Source organism: Dunckerocampus dactyliophorus, chromosome 12, assembly GCF_027744805.1.
Source record: "Dunckerocampus dactyliophorus isolate RoL2022-P2 chromosome 12, RoL_Ddac_1.1, whole genome shotgun sequence".
In the NCBI taxonomy this organism is placed as follows: domain Eukaryota; kingdom Metazoa; phylum Chordata; class Actinopteri; order Syngnathiformes; family Syngnathidae; genus Dunckerocampus; species Dunckerocampus dactyliophorus.
In genome coordinates, this window is record NC_072830.1 from 28,554,730 (window position 1) to 28,577,032 (window position 22,303).

General features: G+C 42.2%; 1 protein-coding gene across 4 annotated transcripts; it reads right to left on the reverse strand.

Annotated features, from left to right (window-relative positions):
• Positions 1-3,417: 3,417 nt before the first annotated feature.
• On the reverse strand, positions 3,418-21,969 carry meis3 (myeloid ecotropic viral integration site 3). Of its 4 annotated transcripts, none has more exons than XM_054794831.1 (13): positions 21,121-21,969; positions 20,869-20,959; positions 14,374-14,513; positions 13,940-14,114; positions 13,814-13,864; positions 13,694-13,744; positions 12,653-12,802; positions 12,392-12,500; positions 10,323-10,468; positions 8,475-8,551; positions 6,264-6,322; positions 6,090-6,176; positions 3,418-4,391 (listed from the first exon to the last, which is right to left on the reverse strand). In XM_054794831.1, the coding sequence occupies exons 2-13, from the start codon at positions 20,878-20,880 to the stop codon at positions 4,192-4,194; spliced, it is 1,257 nt and encodes a 418-aa protein (XP_054650806.1). In that variant the 5' UTR covers positions 20,881-20,959; positions 21,121-21,969; the 3' UTR covers positions 3,418-4,191. The 4 variants fall into 4 exon arrangements, 3 of the variants coding, with proteins under 3 accessions (XP_054650806.1, XP_054650805.1, XP_054650807.1); XM_054794830.1 differs by having other exon boundaries at positions 3,418-4,394; XR_008573219.1 differs by having other exon boundaries at positions 4,317-4,391; positions 4,895-6,176.
• Positions 21,970-22,303: the final 334 nt, after the last annotated feature.

Below are 22,303 nucleotides of genomic sequence, written 5' to 3' on the forward strand. Positions count from 1 at the left end.
ATATTAATTGAGATCTATCTGTGACGAGACAAAAGTTGAACTTTTTGGAAGGTGTGTGTCCCATTACATCTGGCGTAAAAGTAACGCCGCATTTCAGAAAAAGAACATCAAACCAACAGTAAAATATGGTGGTGGTAGTGTGATGGTCTGGGGCTGTTTGCTGCTTCAGGACCTGGAAGACTTGCTGTGATAAATGGAACCATGAATTCTGCTGTCTACCAAAAAATCCTGAAGGAGAATGTCCAGCCATCTGTTCATGACCTCAAGCTGAAACCAACTTGTTCTGCAGCAGGACAATGATCCCAAACACACCAGCAAGTCCACCTCTGAATGGATGAAAAAAAACAAAATGAAGACTTTGGAGCGGTCTAGTCCAAGTCCTGACCTGAATCCTACTGAGATGCTGTGGCATGACCTTAAAAAGGTGCTTCATGCTGGAAAAGCCTCCAATGTGGCTGAATGACAACAATTCTGCAAAGATGAGTGGGCCAAAATTCCTCCCCAGCGCTGGAAGAGACTCATTGCAAGTTATCACAAATTGACTGCAGTGATTCGGTTTAGGGGGCAATCACATGTTCACACAAGGCCACGTAGCTTTGGATTGTTTTTCTCACTTAATAATAAAAATTTTCATTTAAAAACTTTTATGATCTGAAACATTTAAGTGTGGCAAACATAAAAAAAGAAAAGAAATCAGGAAGGGGTTCTGGAACAAACTACTAACTACAACCGAGGTACCGCTGTATAAAGACAGGCAGTACACACCACGCGCATACAGGTACGCGTGCACGACGGAGAACTATTTTTTATGTTCCTTTTTTACCATTGATTATCGATATTCTGTTGTTAGGAAAACCAAGTGTTTTTCCAGAGTCTATTGTACAGTCGACCCCGTTTATGTCGACAACTCGTCTAAGTCGACCAAGGCATCGAGTCCCACTCGTTGCTGCCCCCCACAGCAAACTTATCACTGTCAAAAGATGTTTATATAACACGTTTAATGCTTTGCAGCCTTGTCGCTATCATGGAATAGTGTTTAGAAGACATTATGTAAACAAGACATGACTTACTCTGTTCTATAGCAACTTTGACGCAGTGGTCATTCTTCCTCGTTTTGTGTACCGGTGAAATATTTGTCAAAATGCGTTTATACCGTACTTTCAACCCAAATGTTTTTGGTAAAGGTGTTCCTTCAAAGCAGTCATCAGTGAAATGATCACTGCAAAGAACTCGAGGTGGGCGTCCATCTCTCTTGCGTTCTCTGCACATGCTTCGTCCATTGTTGTCTTAAACCTTCCTCTTTTGGAAAAGAAAACAATCCTACAGTCACTCGGATACTACGAGCATTCAGCAGCAGCACGATATTTTGGCATGACCACTATTTTAATAAAAAATATGCTGAACCAAGAGGACGACGTACCTCAAGAAGCGCTTGTTTGCTCTGCTTTAGCTGAGAGGTGTTACGCCTGAGGCTGAGCTGCCAGCTCGTTTGAACTATCAATGCCATTTTTGCAAATTTAACGTTCGCTTTCAAAAGTCGAGCAATGTAGAACGTAATTACAAAGAATACATAACAGATTCAAGCAAAGTTAATGAGTCATGTCAGGAACCTTTAAGCAATATCATTGCTGTCAAACTCTCTGAAAGCCCAAAACACGAATAGAAAGTAGAACTGGACTGCAGTTCTTCGGTGTTGCTTAACATGCGTGGTAGTGCGCTTTGCAGCGGGACAAAACGGCGCTGCGTTGGGAGGGACGAGTGAGCGGGCGCGGCAGTAAAGACGTGAAAGGACGGGTGAGGATGGAGTGTGAGGACGGACAAGGAGAAATGAAAAGTGGAGGGGTGCGGAGGTCAGGACCTCAGGACCAGAGAGAACAACCATTTCCTGTTGACCTCGGTTTGAACTGTGGCCCCTGACCCCCCGTTGCTGCCCCAGGCCCCACTGGGGGGCAGGGTGAGGTCTAAGGGGGTATTCAGGTTTGAATGTGTTGGTGAATGTCCAGAGTGAGGATGAATGCTGGGAGGAATTCTGACTTGAAAATGATCCTCCTGCTCCTACGAAACGCTGCCCACCTGAGCTTTGGGTCGTGGTTCCTCCTGCATCGTACGTTGTTTCCTCCCCATGAAGACGCACCACAAAAGTATTCATCTATTTTCTACAGCGCTTTGCCTGATCGGGTGGAGAGGGCTGGCGCTGGCTTGGGGTGAGAAGTGGGGTGGATGCACGGATCACCAAAACGCACACGCACGAACAGAACGCACCGGGGTCATCGGAACCCACATCCCGTTCACGAATACTTCCTTACAAATCACACCCAAATGTTTGGGGCTCTAAAAACATGACAATATTATTATGAATGTTCATTTTTCACACTAATAGCAAGCACAGCAATTATTACGTATTTAGCAGAACATCTTTACACATGGAAAAGACATTTTTAGATTATATGAAATATTCAAATATCATTTCATTAATGTGTACAATTTAATTTAATTAGCTATCTTTATATGTGATTTAAAAAAATGTGTTTACACATTTAATGTGCATTTACAAGGTTTTTTTTACAGTACATTTCAGTACACAACTTCATGCCAGATGAAATAGTCTCACAAACCCAGCAAATTTATTATTTGATGTTTAGTCTTCAGTTTAAATTAGGAGGGTCAAATGAACTCATTGGGATTTTTCGATACCGCTTGTCCTCATTTGGGTCACCCACAGGTAAGCTGGAGCCTATCCCAGCTCACTTTGGATGAGAGGCGGGACACACCCCGGACTGGTCACCAGTCAATGAACGACACGAGCGGGGTGCCCAGATGCCCTGTTTTCCCAGGACCTGTTGTGTTTTCACAATCTGTTCGGTTTCTTGTTTTTTTTAAAGTGATGAAAATGTCTTCAGTGGTGCCCTGCGTTTGGCTGGCGACCAGTCCAGGGTGTACCCCGCCTCTCCCCAGTCAGCTGGGATAGGCTCCAGCATACCCCCGTGACCCTAGTGAGGACAAGCAGCATAGAAAATGAATGTTTTTGTTTTATGGTAGGGTTGGGTTTGTTAACATCACTAATATTTCATATTTTATTTTGTTATTTGTCCAGTAAGACATGGAAAAACGTAAATCTTCTTTCAGGACAATTTTTCCTACTACAGAAGAGACATTTTGATTTAATTCCACATAATTTAATGTTATTTTTGCACCACTGAATCTTATCAATTATGATCAACAAATGAAGTCATCAAGTAAAACGTGTCGGCCACACGCCGGTCCTGCTTTTACTTGGCATGGATGCCAAAACTTGCAGTACCGCCCAACTCTACTGTAGTGTCTACTTCGGTTTGGTCCGCACAGACTGGACAGGACTTCATTGGCTATGAACCAAAGCACACCCGACACCCCAAAAGACGACCAATCAACACGCAGTAAAAAAAACAAACATTTTAATTCAATGAGCATATAATTCAGAAACGTTTCAGCAGTCCGAGCAGAGTTGAGCGGGAGCAGAATGTTGAAAGAGTCCTTTGGTTGCAGCTCCCCCTCACACTGTAGTGATGCACAAAATGTAATCAAATGCTTAAAGAGCCTGTCTGGTCAGCGTGTCCGTCTATGCGTGTGCGGGCGTGTGTGTGTGTATAAATAACGGACACCTGTTGGCATATTAAGGAGGTCAGTGGTATGAGAGCGAGGCAGACTGGAAGTCATTCATCGTGTTTAGCTTCATGCTGAGGAAGAGCACTAACATTTGAAACAAGCTGCATCCGCCAAGAGTGGCACACATAAATACAAAAATAGAATAAGTAAAAACTCAAATCGGCCTTAAATAAAGTGTGTGAGGAGGGGGGTGTCCGACAGTCACGTGTGCAGGAAGACGGAGATGGAAGAAGGCATATGGTCACAGGATTGAGTCCCTTTAGTTCGTCTCCCCCTCCCTCCCTCCCTCCCTGTGCTCCAACAATGAAGTTTAAAGCATTGGTCTCATCCGTGGGACACGGTGGACTGGAGTGGAGGAAGCACTTCTACTCTGAGAGGTATGGCTTACACCAGAGTGTGTGTGTGTGTGTGTGCTACATTGAGGTCTTCTTTAGGGTAGGGAATGTAAACTTTGGAGCAATTTGTCCTGTTTTTCTTTAAATATTATGCACGAGTCATCACACTTGGGCCATGCACGACAGTCACACACACCGACTCCCGCCACGGCTAGTGTGCATGTATGTCCAGTCCTTGTGCGAGGAGGGGCTCTGCCGGGTGTGCATGTGGCGGTGGGTGGAGGAGCATGGCAGCATGCGGGTGCGGGCCCGGGTAGGGGTGGAGAGAAGGTCCTGGGTGGGGAGGGTAGGCTGCTTGGGACAGCAGAGCACCAGGGTAGTCCCCCTGCAGAGATGGCATCCCCTGAAGACCTGCTGAGACAGAGTGAACTTGTGACCTCTCACTATTCCTCCCCCCCCACAGGGGTTGCCATAGCAAGTCAGTTGCATGAATGCTTTTGGCTTCGTTTTTACACTGGAGGCGACCTTGGCCGGGAATAGCACCCATGCCCTCTGCCATGAGAGGCGCAAGCACGTCCCAATACACAACCGGGGACTCGCACTCACTGTTCCTCCCTAACAATTCATAAAGTTACCATTAGGGTGTCCTAGGTGCAGCCAAGGGGTCATTTTCGGCTCACAAGTAAAAATGAAATTACAGCGGCATCGCCATTTGCAAACAGTTCAACAAAACCCAAAAATTTCTGTTCCGGACACCAAAAAAAAAATAATACATTTTCTAAACAATAGTTAGTATTACACGCAGAAAACAATGAAATATAAATCAAATTAATTATAAATGATGACTGGATGGAACTGATTATTGATGCAGCCTTCCCATGTATCCTGGCGTCCAATTCAATCGTGTTTCTCACCTCCTTTATCAAATTGGTGGCTCTCCCCACTTTCTTTGGCCCCATGGCGGGTTATTTAGTGGTCAGCACCACATTGGGGGTTTTGTTTGTCTGGTCATTTGGCTGAATGATACAGTACAGGGGAAACAGACTAGTTTGTTACGTGCTGTACAACACAAACCGAGACACCAAAGCAACATTTTGGCCAAAAGGCTTCACAAAAAAAACAATCATATGAAAAGCATAAAAATGTCTAAATAAACAAATATACAAACATAAGGCTTTCATCAGACTCATTCAAAGATGCTGTGAATGACATGTAGTACTCGACACCGGTCACTAGGTGTCAGTAATGTTAGTGATGATTGCCAGAACAACAGGCTTTTATTGCAGGTTTGAATGATCTCACAACAGGCACAATAATCCCAAATAAAAACACGGGCTACTGTTGCGGCTGTAACCCACGCCAAGCTAAAAACCAACTCTGAACCCCGACATGGTGAATGATTTTTCACTTGTATAGCGCTTTTCCACTGCTAGCACATTTAGCTACTGATGACACAGCATCAGGAGCAGTAGGTGGTTCAGTTTCTTGCCCAAGGACACTTGGACACGATCACGGAGGATCGAATCCGCAACCTTCAGGTTGGGAGACGACCACTCTACCACCTGAGCCATGCCGCCCCACCTCACATCGCTTCCTGTCCGTGCCCCATCAGCTCCCCTTGGGAAGCCATTTTACAGCAACACAAAACAGTCCATTATATCGGGTAATAGAAGTGCAAAACTGGCTGTAGGGGTGTTAGGTCATGTCTGGAGAGCTCTAATAACGTTAAAACTGTATTTAGAAGGTCGTAAACTGGTTTTCTATGCTCTAACTAGAAAAATATTCAATTTATAAATAAGGAATCCTATTTTGCAGAAATTGACTCTGGAACCAATTAACTGCGATAAACGAGGGATTAGTGTAATTTGCTTTGTCAGCTGTAATGCAAAGCTAAGATGTGGATGTTTTGTGCAGATAGCTTAGCATATATTGACCTACATTGGATTGGTTTTAGCATCTTTATTGCACAAAATGTACCACAGTGGCCCCCCCATCCTTCCATTTTCCTGTATGCTGCCATTGGTGGGGCAACGTTTGGCCCCCCCTGCCTTAGGCGGAGAAAAGTTCAACTTTGAAGCTGCTTCATCTCAAAGCGCATGCCGTCAGTACCTGCTGCTCGGAGTCCGAGGTGGGCTTGTCCGTCGAGCCCGTAACCCCCAAGCGCTGCTCCCTCTGGGCTGTAGGGACCACCCTGACCTGTCATGACCACGCATAAAAGAAACTTCAGGGCACAGAGGAGAGGTTCAGAGGACCACCAAGGCGGGCCGGCTGTTAATCACTAACCTGAGCGGTTTGACTGGTCGATCATGGGCTGAACAATTCTCCTCCTCGCATTGATGAACCTGAAGCGAGCGTGAGCCAGAAAAATCGAGGAGGGTCGGTTAATGGAGAAAAGGCTGACCGAGAGACTGTTAACCTTTTCCCTTTTACAACCACTTAACCCTTTCAGGGGGTGGAGTAAATCAACGTTAGGAAGGAGCTGATATTGATCATCCGTGGAATAATTGATCGATCTGCATTGATGGGATTGCTCTGCGTGTCTGTGGTACGTTTAAACATGTGATCCTGATTACACGGCCTGTTACTACGACAAGGAAGCATACGAGACCACCTCAGCACAACCAAACCACGTCATTTCTCTCAGCCAATCAGTAATGAAAAGTTATCATTCGGGATGTCTGATGGCCGATTACGATATCAGCACGCGAGCGATGCAATGCTTAGCAGCTCAGTATGTCTGCCATCTGGATTAGTTTCCAAATCTCGCTTTGGGATAGCAAATATTTAATTTGCATTGACTGCAAAGAAGGGGTGTCCGGACACAGAAAAATCACAGAATGTGGGGGGCCACTTTGATATTTTTATTTTATTTTTTGAATTTTACAAAAAGGCAAAAAAATACATCTATGAACATATTGAAAGCCATTGCTTTGTGTTATTATTAGTATCAATATGTCAGCTCTTTTTCTTTACATTGTGCCTTTTTGCTCTATTTTTCCATTTTGCTGAGCGTTTTTTTTTTTTTTTTTTTTTTTAGTGTTTAATTTGATTTTTACAACATTCCGCGGGCCAAGAATAAACAGGCCAGAAATGGCCCCCAGGTTGCACTATGGACACCCCTGCTGTAAGGTGTTACGTTTTGCTTTTGGTGCGTAATGCGGCGAAACAGCAGCATGGCCGCTACGAACCACGCACCGCCGCACGTGGTTTCCAGTAGAGCTGCAACGATTAATCGATGATCCAATTAATCTACAGCTATTTTGGTAATGGATTAATTTTAAAATGTACTGTAAACATCCTGATTGCAGCCTCTCAAATGTGACTAGAGTTTCATTTCCTGAGTCATGCATGAAAGCAGACCCATCGTCTTCGCGTTTCAGGCAAAACAAGACAGTCACACGCATCAGCTTTGACTTTGGAAAAGAGCAATTGACATTTTTGCCTCTGATATCTTGCGAAGCAAACCACTGCAGAGATGTGAGCGTAGAGCGTGCGGAAGAAAGTAGGGGACTCATCCACTTGTACTTGTGCGTAGGAAAATGCGTACATTTATGCACATTTATTTTGGGGAGGGGAAAGTCCATTCATGCGTTCTTAAAACGGGATTGCTGCTAAGAGGCGGAAATAAAAAATGTGTTTGATGTGTTTTTTGTATCCGATTCATCGATTAGTCGATTATTAAAAAAAATCATTAGTTGCAGCCCTTGTTTCCAGCGACCGCAAAGCAAATGCACATTGTGCAAACAGGAAACAAAAAGCTAAAATAAGAGCACAAAGCAGGAAACGACATGAAAACGAAGGAAAAGTAAAAGTCAAATCCAACCTGTTAAGCAGAACACGACAAAGCGCTGGTCAACTTTTTCTAGAAGTTGTGTTGCACGTGGCGGAATTTGTCTTATTGGTATTTGTCTACGGTATTGCTATATAACGGTATTGGTGGATATCGATAATGAATTACTTGGCAACATCGGATATCGGGAAGAAAGCCAGTGTCGAGCACCTGTGGTTGAATTACATTTAATGAAATAAACGTGTAGCAATAGTCTTCATTTCAATAGTTAGCATTTTTAAACTGCAGTATTTGAATGAGCGCCCTATAAAAGGTTAACAGGACATTTTGATTATTGGTTATTGATTTGCCATTCGGGTTTATGAACTTGAAGCAGTTGATTTTACTGCCCCGTCGCTCCTGTAACAAAAATGCCTAGTGGGACATCTCTTCTCCTGTGTAAAGCTTTTTTTTTTTTTTTTTTAGAATTCATTACTGTCCCATAAACGTGCTGTCTTTTATTTAATTGGCATTTATACCCAACAAAATCCCCTCGGCTAAGCTATAAAGGAGGTAGAGGAGCTCCAAACCGGCTGGATAGTTTATGGTATCGATGTGGCACGCTCTGCTTGACAAATGACACTTGATATATTTAACCAAGGCCAAGTGATTATTGATAAACCGCACAGAGCTCAAATGGGTGTATTGATTGGCAGCACACTGACCAGTTGTTGACCTGCAAGATGGTCAAACCCGTGTCCTGCGACAGCTGCTTCTTCTGCTCCTCCGAGGGGTACGGGTGCTGCGGGGAGCACACAGAAAGAAACAGTTAAAGAAGAGTGAAACACCTTTCCTTTTTAATGGGAGTCCATTTCAGTAGTATTTGTGGGTCACTCGAGGCGTTAGTCCAAATCCAGCCAAGCCCAGTACGGGGAAATCTCACGGTGAATACCAATGACCTGACATCAGAATCACATCTGTGCTCCCATTTTCAACTTCGGAAAAGCTTTGCGTGTGTATGTGTGTGTGTGTGTGTGTGTGCGTGTGTCACACACACTCATGCACACAGTGGAACAATTGGAGGGAAGCGACATTTAATCTGGCTCATTTAGTGGCTAATTACCAATATAACAATCTCACTGACAATTACTCACTCCATTTATTTAATTTCCACAATTATTCAGTGGCAAGCATATTCATAAAAGCACTTAATCCTCGTGTCTTCATGTCATTTAATTGACCTCCACGATACACTGTCTAATATGTCCATCCTGCCTCACAATGAACTGTCTCTTAATCATCCTCTCCACTGTCGAAGCGCAGTCGTCCCTGCAGCGGATCGCTGCCAAGCCGTGATTCAGCATCGTGTCCCCGCGTGTTTGCGGATTTCTTGTACAAATTTTTCTTTTTCCATCGTGATCCGCCAGTCGATCTTTGGGACTTTGCCGGTCGATCACGAGAAAATTAGAAAAAAACAAATGTATTATTACGTCAGTGCCCCCCCTCCCAGACAGTAACTAACACACCCGTATGCCTCGCCGCTCTCCAGGCACGCCACCCGTAAGCTCCAGCCAGGAGCCCAGTCCCCCAAAACCCGGCCGGAGTTACCAGAGCACAAGTTTTCAGCGCCAAATGTGCAGAGGTTGAGAGAGAGGGAGTGACAGAGCCAAGCGATGTGCCTGCGCGCACAACAATAGTTATTGCATGTTAACATGGCTCAAAATCTGCCTTTGCTACCTCAAAATTAAGGCACAAATATAACTCCATAGTCCAAGTGCAATAAAAAAAAATAATCTTTGAGCTGCTTATTAAATGTCTTTAATAAGTGTGTGAGACATATCGTAGGGGTTTAGAATGTCAAAAACGGCCATTTTTAATGGGTGTGATCTTTATTTGCGTTTTCTTGTTAGTCACAGGGGTCTCAGAGTGTAACCAGCATAAAGAGCGGGTATCTAATGTATTCATGAGCTGGATTGATTACGGTTTGAGATGGGGATGCTCCGATCGACGGCCGATTTCAGTGAAAAAGAACATAAATGCCTTTCAATTTTTTTTTAAATTTATTACATCATTTGAAGAACAAACACTTGAGGCTCACGATGTGATCATCAGTCAAACGGCAGCTAATGAAGTAAACGCCAGACAACCCTCGCCCGTATGCGCGTGACAGTCAGACGCCTCTCAGCGGTGGAAGACACCGGGTTCCCGACTTCTCGCTCTCTCTCGTACTTGGAGCGCCGCTGCATGATACCTGGAAGACCTGCGCGAACGCCATCAAACAAAGCACTCTCACATTCAAACGCTCCTTAAAGAAGGCGTCTCATCCTCTGCGTTTCACGAGTGAAAAAGTCAGTCAAGTATGTTTTTGTCGAAATGAAGGTGATTTTATGGTTTTTGGGCCCCTGGCAGTCATGGTACCTTAGAACTTTTCTCCCTTACAACAGCACTCCTCATAAAAACATTTTAAAATTTACACTTAATCTATGCGATTGGTATCCGTATTGGCAGATTTCACTATCAGTATAACCTTGATCGGCATCCCTAGTATGACAAAGGTGAGTACAATGCCTCACCGACAAATGCTGGAAGAGCCAAGCTCGCATGATGTTTGTTGCCACTTTGGGGAAGATGCCTCTCTTCTTGTTGTTCCTCCTCTCCCTGTCAGACTCGTCGTCATCTCCTGTGCTTGGGGAGGCCACTCCAGCATCCAGACCATCTCCTGCAGGGACAGCAAACGTGGCCGTCAGACTGCAAGCGTGTGTGCGCATCGCAGGCACAGCTTGGGTTTTCAGAAACTGCAGTTGCGACACATTTCAGCTTCCGGCATTTGGCAAAAAGTAACAAGACGTACGGGAAGTCTGCATCAACAATAAGTTCCATTTGTACTTATGAATTATTTTGCATTGTTTTCTGCATGTAAAACTGTTTTTGTAAAATGTTTTGGTTTTCATCAAACCTTTTGGGACGAATTAAGTAAGAAAACCCGTGGTATCACTGTAGATTGCTCTAATAAAGAACAACTTTGATTGGCCTGCCTGCGTTCTGAAAAAGAAGGGTCAACATTGTAGAGACTTTTTGCGCAAATGTGATATTTTTACTAAATAAGTTTTCTGTATAAAATAGAATCATGTAAAAATGACGTATATATGAACTTCATAATCCATTTTATTTGTAGTACATTTCAACTTCATTACATTTCAAAGAAACGTCAAACCTAACGAAAACAGGAAACGCTAGCAAACACAAAAATGTTCAATAAAAAGCCACATAAAAATGACCCAATAGGCCTTCTTGAATAAAGATGTTTTTAACTTCAGTATAAGAAGTTGAAGAGTCAAAAAGTGAAGATACACTTCATATTAAGAAGGCGAGTGTAAAACTATATCGTCAATTGTAAAATGAAAGTTTAGAGGTCAAAGGTACTGGCAGAAACTCATAAAAAGGAGAGCGCAGGCACGCTACAAGTTAATAAAACGGAATCATTAATTTCAATGAATGTTGTATTAAGAATTATAAAAGTAGGCGATCTCTGCAAATGGGATGTGGTGGCTGAGTTTGTGCCATCTTGTATCACAATAAATTATGCTAGGATGTTATTAGCATTGCTGTTACTATGCATGTAACTTATGTGAATGTCACGTACCGTAAATTCCGGTGTATAAGCCGCTACTCTTCTTCCCCTCAAACTTTGAACCCTGCAGCTAATATGTGGCTAAAAACTACATTTCCCATGGAGCTTGGTGTGGTCGTGTTCTAATCTCCTGACATCTCCTATGCTTCAGAACTACTACTGATCGTTTAAATATGTAATTCGGAAAACGCTATTACTAAGATAGTCCACCATGAGTGTTAAAAAAAGCTCAGGAAACACCCAAAAGACGCGGAGAAGCCACCATTCTCTGCGTTTGCTAACCGTGCCGCTGTCATTGTACACACTTGAGTGAGCAGTTTATACTATAACCAAATGTAAAACGTTGCTGGATTTGGAATTATTCAATAAACAACATAAATATACCACCGAGATTGCAAAGCCTGTTATGATGAATGACAACAAAAAGGAAATGTAACCTATAAAAGCGGAGACGTACCTGAATTCAGGCGAATCCACGCACTACGATGACCCAAAGGCGGCCACAAAGGTGCCACTGTACAGTGGTTCTTATGCAGTCCAGAGGATAAATCCAGCAGAAATAATGGGTAATATCCAGCAATTCCACAAGTGGCGCTCCGTAAACCTTATGTACGGTAACGTACGTAGCGCCACAGGCGTACACGTCATATCCTCCGACGTATAGAAATAGAAATACAGATACGTTAAATATACTCTAGATATGAAATAAAACAAAACATAAAATGCTTCGTTGTTTGTTGTTGTTCGAGTTTATTCATAGGTCATGATTGGCTCCTGTCAAATAACAAGCTGGCTGGTCCTCACGGACTCGTGCGCGCCGCGATATGCCACTTTATGACGTGAATATTACCGAAAATTACAGTAGTTTTTTTTGTGTGTGTGTGTAGCCTAATGCACTATGGCATCAGGGGTTCTGTACATATTTTTATTTTTATTTTTTCTATAATTTTGGGTCCTTATCCCAACCCCAAACACAACAAAGCCTTTTCTGTGTGTACTGTATGTAGGTACCTGTATCACTGTGGTTGTCTGCTGTGTTGTGTGAAGGCAGCCCACAGGTGCCTGGTGTTCCCAAAGGAGTGGTGGCACATTCATCAGGCTCACGTAACCATGATGCATTCTGCATCACAGTGAGAGGTTCCCAACAGGAGGCCACAAGCGATGAAAACCCACATCATTATTCAAACATGCAGTGGTTATGAGGACAGAAACGCACGATGGCACATTTCCATTCCTCTGTTAAACGTGTAGTTACTTGCCGTTTGGTCTCACCTGTTCGGACAAACTGGTGCAGGATCCATTAAAGTCCTCCATGTCAGACTTGGAGCCTCCATCCCGTTCATCCAGGACCAGGTCTGTGGGCATTTTGCCCTTCAGACAGGTGATGTAACGGTGGCAGAAGTTATCACAAAGGTCATGCACCTGGAGACAGAAAACTACTACATTCAGGTCAGGGTTTCCCAAACTTAAATGAGTAATTACATTTCTTCCTGTGATCCAAACTTATAAAAATACAGTCTCACGTACAGCACGGTGGCCTTTTTCCACCGAGGGCCGCATGCTGAATAATCAAAGGATGCGGGGGCCACTCTGATATTTTACATTTTGTAAACTAACCCTTGTTACATTTAAAAGGAAAAACAACCCCCACCTGAAGCTGTGCGTTGTAGGTGACAATAATATGAATATTAATATGAACATTTTCACCTTAAAATACCTTTTGCTCATTTTTCCATTTGTGCAACTGCAAATGTTTTTTTTTTTTTTACAAATATTTCAACTATTTTTTTTCTTTTTCCCCTAATATTATGACTTTATTCCATAATATTTTAACTTCATTCTTGCAATTTACCTTTTTTTCCAAAGTTTCATCTTTAATCTTTATTTTGTTTCTCATGGTATTATGACTAAAAAAAAGAAAAACATCCTTTTTTTTTTAACAATTTAAGCTTTATGCTTCTAAAATATATTTTTCCTCATAATATGACGACTTTACTGCTGTAAAACTAAACCTTTTTTCTTGTAAGATTACCACTTTTTTTCCTGATTATTATAACTTTATTCTCCTCATAGTTCAACTGCTATCAGAAAATTACTGCTCTTCCATTTCTTTTTTTAGTTGTCCTGTTTAATTGTGTTATTAGAATGTGCCCAGGGCCATTAAAAACACAGCCGTGGGCCGCAGCTGGTCCCCGGGGTGCACTTTGGACACCCCTAATGTATAGCCATGAACATAGATTAATGGTTAAGGTCATTATTTGTATTAAAAACCTATTTTAAAGGTGCATGTAAAAAAATGGGCTCTCAACCAACCTTTTCTAACTCCAGTAAATGAAAGCGAAGAACCTGTATAGCCTGGATCATCTGCAGAGAACAAAGCATACGAGTGACGTTTTATTTTAAGAGCAATGCACATGTCCAAGTGCATCCTACCAAGTTGTCCAGCTCAGGATTGGAGGAAAATATGGGTTTTTCAGAACGAATCTACAACACAAGCATTAGAATGGTGATTAGGGTTTGAGGTCTGGTCCGTCATTGGCTCGCTCGGCTGTCACTCACCTGTTTAGCAAATGCAGCAATGTCATCGTTGAAGGATTCGGAGGAGCACACGTCGCTGTGGTTGGTCATGCCAGGGAGGTGGGAGGTGGCTGACAGGGAGGAGGAGTCCCGGGGGGAGCAGGTGGCAAGCTCACACTTTTCAAAAACTAAGGCCAACAGTGGGAACAGTGGGTGACTGCGCGCGCGCACACACACACACACACACACACACACACACACACACACGCACAGAAACAGTTAACATACTTGACATAAACGCAGTAACAGTTGACAAACAGTGCGCACACCATACATTCACAGGAGGTGTGAGTCATTTTATAGCAGAGTATTTATGAAAGTGACAGCTGGAAAGTGAACGTTAATGTGCCTCAAGTGTTTGAAATAAGTCACAGCGCGCACCGCATCTATATAAGGACTCGAGCACATGGTCGTACCCATAGATCTGGTCCTTGTGGTGTTTGAGGGAGTCGGGGATGGCGGCTCCATACTGAGGGGGTAGAAGCGGTCTGACATCGTCCCCGTACACCCCCAGCGACATGCCCTCCGACCCTGAGTACTGCACCAGCTCTTCATACTGAAACACAGTCAGATCCAAAGAGAGCAAACATAACACGTTTGACATTAAATCTCATTGTGCGTCTGAGCTTCAATTCTGTTTGAAAAGCTCAGGTTATTTGTTTTTGTTTTTTGTTTTTTTGTACATATAAAAAGAAAGGCCACCACCACAGTGCTGTTGTTTAATGACCATGGGTCATTACGGGCTTTGTAAAACACTGAATGTGATGTACAGGCATGAACAACAACAACATTCATTTGGAGAGCATCTCTGCAACTTTACATTGCAATGCAATTCATTGTTCAGTTACAATTTGTTGTGCACGTGATCCAAATATCGATCGCATTGATGCCAAGGACCAGGATGCATAGCGAAACTCTGCATCGTGATGGCACCGGTGCAGTCGTAAATGGTAGTAACCACACCAAAATACTAAGTAGCTACCGGTGTCTCATTTCGGTGCCTAAATGAATGCAGACTCAGCCACCTGCAACAAGTGCTGTGCAAGCAACGTCTTGCAAGTAATGCAGCATTCCTGACAGTCACACAAATAGTCTGACGCTCTTTTTAAACTTTATTGCAAACCTTAACACGCCAACAGCAGCGCTGGGTAACAGCACCGCGCACGCGTTTCGCCGTCACACTCCGCAACAGCAACGCAACACTTCCTCGTTATCCGCCAATCGCACTCACAGGGAGGTGCATTCATGAACAGCAGAATATTGAATATCAACATTACAAGACACGCTGTCTACAATGACAATTTGTCTCCAATTCTATTCCATATTGGTGAGTTGTCATTTCATTTATATTGTTAGAGTACTCAAATTACTAGTGTTCAATGTTGTACGTCACAAAATTCCATATAATTAAAAAGACATTGTTTTTGGACAAAATATGCATGTTTTCCATTTTTTAAGTACCGCTTCGAGCACCGTTTAAACACCGTTTCAGTCTCGAAAGTACCAATTTGGTAGCGGTATCGGAAAATCAGTAAACGATACCCAATCCTAACCAAAAACGTACCAGTATCTGATCGAAACTAGCGTGCAGACATTTGTTTATTTTCCACAAATGTGTGTGCTTTTTGTTGTGTTGTGCTGTGCTTATTATTGTATTACTTATTGTGTTGATATTGTTACGTTGTCTCTTTTATTGGCTTTTTTTTGCCTAAAATCTTTGTCCTGTGTTTCATTCTGATGTTAATCATGCCGAACAAATTAGATGAACAAAAAAACTATCACAAAATCACTCGAGGATCTTGGAAAAGTTCAAGTAAAAAGCATCGGTATTGGCAATATTGACCCTGTATTTAGGCCTCCCTGGCATTGAATCCAACTTTCGCAGCATCGCCCAGCCCTATCATGTATGAAACAAATGTATCACATTATACTTGCTGGTTTTTGTCTCTTAATTTCTCACGGAATACTGCATGAATCTTATTGACAAACTCAGACATGTAAAAAGTATCTGCACTGACATAAGTAACTTCTTGTTTCTCAAAAAAAGGACGGCCTTCTTTGGCTGTTACGGTACGTTAAATTTCCATATTGACATTACTTGGGAAGTGGAAATATTATTGAATGACATGTTAGAATATTACTATATACATGTTTGGTTTTGTTAAAATATATTTTTAATATTAACATTAGTTAAAAAAAAAAAAGAAAAAAAAAGAAAACCAATTAGCACTTAACACTCAATTACAAGTGCGTCTGAACGTCTCACGGCCCGTTGGAGAACAGAGCAGGAAGGAGACATCACACAATGTTGTTCATTGCTGAGTGCATCATGTGAACAAATAAGTAAGTTTGATGACTATTTTGTGCATTAATAGTGTTGAATCTCAAAGATTTTATTTATATTGGTGTCCCAATCCCCGTACGGTGCAGAGGTGAAAACCTGTCACTGTGAGTGGGGCTTTATCGTTGGTTGTGTGTATTTTTGTACTTCAGATACTGCTTTATCGTGATTGCTAAACTTTCCCCTTCAATTTGGTAATAAATTATGCAGACTTAAACCATATGAATAAAGGATATGTAGGATGATTACTTGTCTATTTATCAGTCCTCATGTGAAACTTCATCAAAGTGTGACCATGCAAAACACACATTTTGACCCACAATTACTTTAAAATGTATTAACTATGTTCAATATTTGTAAGAGATACAGTATGTTGGATGATTACTTTTAGTGCTCATATGAAACACTATCCAAAATGTCACCATGCAAAATACACAATGTTGACCCGAAATTACTATAAAATGAATAATAATTATTAATTAACATTTCAAGCGAATTCAAGCGAATTCATATCAAACACACAGGATTTTAAACATGTTTTCCAATTCAATTAATTATATTTAAAAATGTACATATATCATGTGTGAAATGACGATGGAACATGAAATTTCATTTTTGTCTAAAAATCTGAATGAGGACTGAAAATCCCCCCTTGCGGCCTAAAAATGCAGAAAAACTATTAAGGCTTCAAAAGATTATCTCCACTAACTTTCACTAACTTTTTACCTCCCAATGAGTTCAGCTCACATGGACATGATAGTGCTGCTTACCTACCCTGCCGTGAATATAATAAACAATACGTATACGTGTATGGTAGTGCCACTAGTGTGCACTTCCATCTTTTTAAAACCCCAACAGACAACAATTTCCAAAGTGGACCTACTCTACACGTAAAGGCTTCACAACTCTAGACTAGACTGGAGTCGTGCTGAAACGTTGCTCACGACCTGCTGTGACTGCCTCACCGGCGTCTGCTATCACACCCTTTAATGTGATGATTCAGACGCCCATGGTGAACGCACACACACGCACATGCAGTTCTAGAGCCCGGCATCCCCTTAGCAGTACTTGCACACAAAGCATCATCAATAAACATGTGCCAGCCCGCCCCTCGTGCTCCTTCTACAGTGTTAGTGAGCTGATTTGTGCTCACTGCAGCTTCTCAGGTCAGCAGATCTGCTCCTGCGTCTCTTTCTGCTGGATTAAAGGGACTCCTGTCGCAGTCCCGCAGGGCCACTGGGATCACAACACCGGCAGACGGCGACTTGGCTCGGACTCATTCTTCTATAGAGTGTTATTTTAAAAACACACACCGTAAAAGTTATGATCTGCTTGGTGTAGTTTTTGTGCATGATGGCCTACCACAAGGGTTATGATTTAGCACAGGAGTGTGCGACGAAGAGGGGAAGTGATTCCCTTACATCAGGGGTGTCCAAATTATTACCACCAAGGGTCCTGCTCAACCCAATGCAATGAACAGTACTTAAATGTAGTCGCATACCAGCCATAAAAAAAAACAAAAAACAACAGCATGCGATAATTTGGCTCTTGCCTCCAATTATTTTTTTTTACATTTATTTCCAGAGCCACTTTTATTCTTACTTTATTCTGTTTCCATTACACCTCTTTTACTGTGAACTACATACGCTGTTGCTGCTGTTGGAGCATTAATTCCCTGAGGGCACACTCCCAAGGGATCAATAAAGTTCACTCTAATCTAATCTAACACAAATCTTTTAAAACTACAAAAATAAACTGAAACAACTCAACACTCATTTTTCCACACATAGCAGCCTGTGATACTTTATTTTCAGGAATTCAAGTAAGTAATTATAATTCCACATCAAGAGACGTTCATTACATTCCATGTTTCTTTTACTATTTAGTGAAAAGTCATGGATAATTGGGTGGTGCTCTAATACATCCGCTAGGCACTCTAGATCAACATATGCATACTATCCACAGCTAAGTTGTCGTTTTTTTACCTTCTCATCTCATGTGGGCTAAACATCCTTAATGGTAATCTTAGACCATACCGTACACGCCAGTAAAAAAAAAAAGAAGCTGCGGGCTGCATTTTGGACGCTCCTGCTTTACATATATTGACAACAACATCTGAGCTAACCCAGCTCACATCGGGACATATCACCAGTCCTGCATAAAGAGAGCAATTTTGTATTGATTTTTGTTCATATTTGTACAAGAACACAACATCCAGTCCAGCAGGGCTGTTTCAACTTCTTTCCAGCGAGGATACACAAAAATAAAAGAATATTTTTTATGTTTTAAAACAGGATACTACCAAACCACGTGTATATGCCAAGACATTAGATGCTAGAGCTGCAACAATTAATCAGTGTATCAATAATTAATCGATTAATTAGATAATCTACAACTATTTTGGTATTTGATTAATCTTTTTTTTTATTTAAAAATGTAAAATACTCTGATTTCAGCCTGTCCAATGTGATTTTTTAATTTTTTACTTTCTTAGTCATCCATGAAAGCAGACCCATTTGTGTTTTGGACAAAACGAGATATTCACACACATCAGCTTTGACTTTGGAAAACAGTGATCGACATTTATGCCTCTTTTCTGATATGTTGTGGACCAAACCACTAACTTGTGTTCGGTTCATGTTGACTTGGTCCGTCTAGGACCTAACCGATTACACGATTAAATCAAAATAACAAGCTTCACATTAATCGACTAAGGAAATAAGTGTCACTTGCATCCCCAGCATTACCATTTCAACTTTTTCTGGCGACATTACACCTTTGTGCATCCCTGGTGGTGTAATGGTGCAGGCTTCTGCCTTCACGACAGAGGGCACGGCTTAAAATTCCCGGCCCAGGTTGCATCAGGAAGGGCATCCAGCGTGAAAAAAATATGCTATTGACCACTGGCAGGTACAAACCAAAGGAGAAAGGAATTAGGCCTTTTAAAAGTTTAATGACTGACAGTGGCAGAGGGTTATAGCATGTTTATCATTGTGCTTGTGTTTGCAGGGCGTACGACACAAATAAATGACCACACACCAAAGACACCCAGCTCTTACAGTATGATGCATTGTAAACTACACCATGCATAACACATATTGTTAAATTAGTGACAGTGTTGCATATTTCTGTTAAAAACAAAAACTGTACTGAATTATGCCTAACTGCACTGCCCCTCCAAGTCCATCTGCAGGACCCCTGGAGGTCTCTCCGAATACCCCCACTTTGGGGAACCAATGCACTGTCCTAAGCGGCTTACCAAATTGTTGTGTTTCATAGTCCCATATGGCCACCGGGAACAGAAAGCACCTGCTTTGAGGCCCTGGTGCGGGACACCTTCTAGTTTTATGGAGGCCGGCTATTAACACAATCACCACTATCGGATTGCGCGTCTCTCTTTACGCATGGACCCGGATCAGGTTTCTGTGCGTCAAGATGATCAAAGCGCATCGCGAGAGATGACAAATTCCACAAATTTTCCCCCTTTTTAAGTCGCAGAGCTGGTAAATAGGCTTCAAGTGGCGAGAGCACATTTCATTACAACATGTAATTGTGTTTTTTACAGTTGACTCACAATGACCAATTCCACTTAAGAGTATTTGCTTAATAGTCCACATTAAAGTATTATATTTTGGTCAAGTTTTTTTCCTCTGAATTAATGTGCAACTGTTTTAAGCTACAAGAATATTGGTTTTAGTAAACATCACAGGTGGCTGGGAGTTTTCTTTTTCTGCATCGCTTTGAACAATTCCTATTTTAGTTATTATTACTTTGCAATGCCAACTCATACCTTAGTAGCGTTTTTTTCCTCTCAACTAGTGCACTAATTTTTCACTTCAATGAACAATAAAAAGTTGTTGGAAGTTTTTTTTCAATTTTTATAAAATGCTATGAATTTCTAACATAAACCAACTTTAAAGTACAAAAAAGTAAAGGGTGGTGTGTTTGAAGTAGATGATGTCAAAAAGCACTTTAAAAAAACCCACACTTTCCACAAAGACACCACCAATTCTGATTTTAAATTCCTTCTCTTCAAAAGTGGATGTAAAATATCTACACATGTGTGTGTCCATCTCTAATTGCTCCCCTGTACTGTGAGGTCTCAGCCTGCAGCCTCACTTCTCCTGCTCCATGCCTCTGAATCAGTGTAGCAAAAAAACTGACCTACTTACTGAGTTGAAGAGCCGCCTCTGCTCTCCTCCTCTTAATGACCCGCACTATCTAACCCTTGTGTGCATTTAGATAGGCACAACCATGTATTTTCAAGAGGGCAAAACCCCCCATACAAACACGCAACTGCCTCCACAGTTGCCAGCGTCCATACTTCAGTAATGTCTACCTATTAGTGCCTTGAAAGTTCTAAACTCTAGTTCTTTTTGTAACATATATGAACATTGTTTTAAAACCCAAATAGCTTAGGTCAGCACCCCCTGAGGTCCTCTGGGCCTGCAGATGTGTGCAAAAGTGAACTCCTTCCTAATTAGCCCTTGCAGTTAACATAGTCAAGTGCTGGTGCAAACCCCTAAAACGTGAGCAAATTAAATGAAAAACACACAAAGCATCGACCTACCCTCTTCTCCATGCGACTCGCCAGTCGGTCCTTCCCCGGAGATGATGATGCTCTGCCCGGTTATAGTCCAGCAAGCTCAGCCTCGGTCCTCCTGGAAGAGATGAAACGTTGTTTTCAATATTCTTGCAGCTTCCCCTGCAGCCAATCGCATTTTATATCATGCAAAATTAAAAAAAAATATATATAGCATTTAAGCATCCTGGTGATAACTACAGTGATGCTAAATGTGTATAACACTACAAAATGTCGCACCTAAACCTAAATATCTCCCGGTTGTGTGTTTTTAAGTCCAGAGAAGCAGCGGCTTCCTGCAGCCCCTCGCTTCCGCCTGCAGCGCCTCTCGGTCCGGCTGTGCTGCACAAGCGGTCGGGATGCTCGTTGGCGTTGGAAGGAGAGGGTCCAGTGAGAACGCTCGTTGTCCGCGCTGCAAAGTGCAAAATGTCACCGGGAATGAGCGATGGTGGTTTTCAGGCTCAAGAAGAGAGGACGAAGAGGAGGGGTGATGATGGTGGTGGTGTGCAGGAAGGTTTCGGAGGGTCAAAACGCGACGGGGTCTCTTGCTCCCCCTCTCCTTCATCCCTCCGCCTCTTCCTCTGCCTCGTTTACTCCTCCTCCTCATCACACAGACAAACCCCCACGCTCGTCTTCTTTTTTATTATTAATTGTCTCTGCAGCGGCATTATCATGGAGACAACCCTGTTTAGTTGAACTTTACTTGATGTCGATTATAAAGTGAAAAATGTGACGTGTAGGTTCCGATTGACCCCGACGCAGAGCAGACGGTCTCTTTATTAGGAATAGTGGAAGTTACAAACAAAAGCCACGGAAAACAGATCAGAAAAGGTGGAAGAAACTTGGACAAGCTACACTGAAAACCGTGCGGGGAGCCAGTAGGTGATAGCAACAAAGACAACTAGCTAAGATAAGCAGTAGTGCGAGGAGTACAACTAAACACGCCAATAAAAGACCGGGAGTGCTGCAACCACAAACGCTAGGATAATGCCAAAGTTTACAACATTAACGCCAGCGAAAGCTGCTGAAATACGACACTAATTACAAATCATCGGCAGGTGAGCTTCCTCACACCGTTCATCACCATAGGAGGGCCAAACAGGAAACAGAACACAATCAGGAGGGCAAGAACAGGAAGATGTCAAAATAAAACATAAAAAGACACAATAAGATACTGAATTTCACGCACACGTCACTTTAAATTGCGCAACAGTTTTTGTGTATTAATGCACCAATTTTGTGGTGGTAAGTTCTCATCTGTGTTTATTTTTACAAATGTGTTGTTTTGTTCAAATTGCTACATTGTTGATATTGTTATACTGTATTGTTGTAATTATTTTACAAGGTCAGGGAATAAGCTCTTGGACACAGGAGTGATCTGGGGGGGAAAAGGAGAAGGCTTTAAATGAGAGCTAATAGTTTG

Bases quoted from the DNA above. Each gene is read 5' to 3' on its own strand.
- meis3 (XM_054794830.1), bottom strand. The intron at 14,115-14,373 runs GTACGACCATGT...GCGCGCGCGCAG, and splicing joins CACAAGGACCAGATCTATGG to TCACCCACTGTTCCCACTGT. The intron at 4,395-6,089 runs GTACTGACGGCA...ACTCTGTCTCAG, and splicing joins CCTCGGACTCCGAGCAGCAG to CAGGTCTTCAGGGGATGCCA.